General features: G+C 59.3%; 1 protein-coding gene across 1 annotated transcript; it reads right to left on the minus strand.

The window, feature by feature from the left end:
• On the minus strand, positions 1–2,496 carry LOC142411516 (acrosin-like). Its single transcript, XM_075505570.1, has 5 exons — positions 2,383–2,496; positions 1,867–2,067; positions 1,264–1,529; positions 839–984; positions 1–353 (listed from the first exon to the last, which is right to left on the minus strand). Exons 1-5 carry the CDS (start codon positions 2,451–2,453, stop codon positions 6–8), a joined length of 1,032 nt encoding a protein of 343 aa, XP_075361685.1. The 5' UTR covers positions 2,454–2,496; the 3' UTR covers positions 1–5.
• Positions 2,497–3,202: the final 706 nt, after the last annotated feature.

Consider the following 3,202-nt stretch of genomic DNA (forward strand, 5'->3'; position numbering starts at 1 on the left):
GCTGCTCAAGCCTTTTTTCCCCTCAGGACCTGCAGGAGCTCCTGCAGCAGATTAAAGAATTGCACCAGCTTCTGGCGTGGAAATGGGCAGGGTGTAAACCCGCCCGATTGTGTTGGTACTGGCGTTGGCCTCTGAAAGGGGGTTGAGGTGAAGACGGGCTGTGGCGTTGGAGTAGCCGTTACAGCTGGGTGCAGTCTCATCTGTGTCAGGATCCAGTCGTAAAAGTGCTGAGTGGAGGTGTAGACTCCGGGCTGGTTTGGTCTCGCACAGCCTTTCCCCCAGCTGGTCACTCCAACAAGCCAGAAGTAGTCAGCATTATTATCTTTGCACACGAGAGGACCACCGCTGTCACCCTGCAGCGGAGGAGAGAGGATGAAGGCATGGTTGGGTGGCCACTGTCAGCACTATGGCTGGCTCCTTCTCTCTCACAGCACCTGCCAGAGCTGTATTCACTGCACAGAAAGGCTCTGCTCAGGTGCTGGAGCCTACAGAACCTTGTCTGGGAGGGGGTCGTGGGCCTGTAAGGTAGGGCGCGCTCTTTCATCTCTGCACAGTGATCCTGGATGTGTGGAAGACGGATGTTCCAGAGTTGGGATCTGAACGTATGGGCTGCCAAGAGCACTGGATGGGCTTTCTGGGCAGTGTCCCAGGCCTCTGGGACAAGAGGGGCACTGGGCAAGGACCTGCAGATGGGGAAGGGGAGGTGAGCCCCAACAGCGGTGGGGACCCGGCCAGGTGGGAGGGTGACTTGCCAGGCAAAGCACGCGCCGGGGTATGTTTGGGCGGTTGTGACAGGGCTGCCTGCGCTGCTAGGGGCTGACTTGTAGCACGCTCCTACCTGGCAGGTGTCGATGCCACCCTGCGGATAGCCAGCACACAAGTTGTGGGTGTGGATGGCCCCGCTATACCACCAGCTGCTGTTACAGAGGTTGACATCAATGAGGCGGACCTTGGCCTCCTGCAGGACATCAGTTGATCCTCCAGCTGTGAGCACAGAAAGGAATTAACACCCAGCAGCTCCTTGCCAGTTCTCCTCCCCTGTCTGGGTGAAGCCCTTCCCTAGGGCTCGGCTTTGCATCTTGAAGGCATTGTACCGGTGTTTCCCTTCTGCCTTGCTTTGGGTAATGCGTCAGGCCCATCTCTCTCTAGGCATACGTCCCCGCAGCCTGACTCGGGCTTTCGCCTCTGCTGTCAGGAAGCCCAACCCGTCTCCCCAGCGTGCCAAGCTTGCACTCAGGACACAAGTACTTTTTGGGAACTCACATCTTGCAGTGGTGGAACCCCAACCACTGATGTAGCAGGTTGTCAGCTCTGACACTCTCAGCGAGGCGTCGGGCACGCAGGCAAGCTGTATGTAGTAGCTGCACTGGACAGGCCGGTCCAATTCCAGCAACGCAATGTCGTTCCTCTCCGAGATACTACTATAGTGTTTGTGAACCAGTAGCCGCTTAATATTGCGCACTTGGGCCTCAGGGCCCAGCTGAGTCAACTGGGTGGCCCCGATCACCACGCGCCACATCGTGATGTGCCTGGAAGGCAGATGGAGAGAGGGGTCAGAGGGAGCGGAGCCCTGTGCTGCAGCAGCCCAGCAGTTCCCTGCCTTCTGCTTCACAAGGGAGAGAGGAAAGCAGGGCTACGGAGGGTGTGACTGCCCTAGCATGCCTTAGGCACAAGGAATGTCGAGCTGGAGGCTGCTAGGATGCAGTGGCACGAGCCCAGCCTTCTCCTGAGCAGTCTCTCAGCTGGGCTCTGGAGTGCCCAGGCACTGGGCGTACTGCAGGGAAGCGGGATGGCAGTAGCACGTGGTGCTGCGGACAGGGCACCTGCTAGTGTTGCGGGGATATCCCCCTTCCCTGGTCTCCTCACCTGGCCTTGATGAAGCAGTGGGCTGCTGTGAGGACCCACTGTGGGCTGATGAGGGACCCTCCGCATATATGCCTCATGCCCATTTCCCAGGGATCCTGGACGCTGACGATCCAGGGCCAGGCCCCTGGCTGGGCATCTCTGCCACCCACGACGCGCAACGTGCCGTGGTGAGAAGCCATGGGCCGGAGCCCGCAGGTCCCTCTGTAACCAGAAACTCATTACTGTACTGCTCGATGGCTTGCTGCTGTTCAGGCTGAAGGTCAGCCATCTTCCCTCCCCACAAGGTGTTGCATGGACAGCAGGGCCAGGGAACTCGGTGGGGCGTGCATCCCTCTGCCCCGTTTCTGCTTTAGCCCCACAGACCAGTTGTGCCGGCAGCCTGGGTGCTGGCAAGGAACTGCGGCTCCCACGGGGGGTTCGGGAAGCTGTGGTGTGGCCACAGGGGACAAGCGGGCACCCTCCAGTGAACCACATAAGCATTGCCCAAGCTCCCTCCCAGAGCTTCGGGCCACTTACCCACAGTTGTCCCATGTGCCGTGCGCAGGCCAGCACAGGGCCAGCAGGACGAGGAGGGGGAGCAAATTCATCGCTGCCAGTGGCACGCGGCAGCTGCAAGAACCGAGGGCTTGTCACCACCAGTGCAGCAGCCGACTGTACTGGTACTACTCGTGCGCTTGCGTTGCCCGTGGTGCCTTTGGCCCCGGGACTGATGTCACAGAGTCACTGGTTCCAGGTGCTGGGCATGGTGGACTCTCGAGGGGGCGGGACGACCGACGGGGGGGATGACACACAACATGGGGGGTTCCAAGCAGGAGGGGAGGCAGAAGCTGGGATTGGACACCCCCAACAGACCCCCCACTGAATGCTCGGCTTGCGGGATGAGGGTGTGCAGGCCCCGTGGCAGGCAGCGGCACCTGGCTCCGAGCACTGCCTGCTAACACCCAACAGGAAAAAAACAAGTGTGGCATCATAGCCTCTGGGAAGTCCACTGCCACCCTGCTCTCTGCAGCCATTTGCCACCAGGTCCTTCCCAAAAAACATACACTAGAGGTCATAACTACTACAGGCAGTATGCACACGTTTGGGTGTTGAAGAGCCAATCTGGTTACAGCTGCGGCACGCAAGCAGTGATGCGCAAGTGGGACGAGTCCAGCATACCCACTGTATGTATCCACACGTCTGGGTGCACACATGCTGGTGCGTCGGTTTGTGTGGTGCACTCTGCGTACGCATGCAGCATGTGTGCACTATGTGTGGGTGCACTCAGTGTCTGGGTGCTCTCTACATCTATGTACACACACTGTGGATGCACACTGTACATATGCCATGTGGTAGA

The sequence above is a fragment of the Mycteria americana genome, chromosome 1 (genome assembly GCF_035582795.1).
Source record: "Mycteria americana isolate JAX WOST 10 ecotype Jacksonville Zoo and Gardens chromosome 1, USCA_MyAme_1.0, whole genome shotgun sequence".
NCBI lineage: Eukaryota > Metazoa > Chordata > Aves > Ciconiiformes > Ciconiidae > Mycteria > Mycteria americana.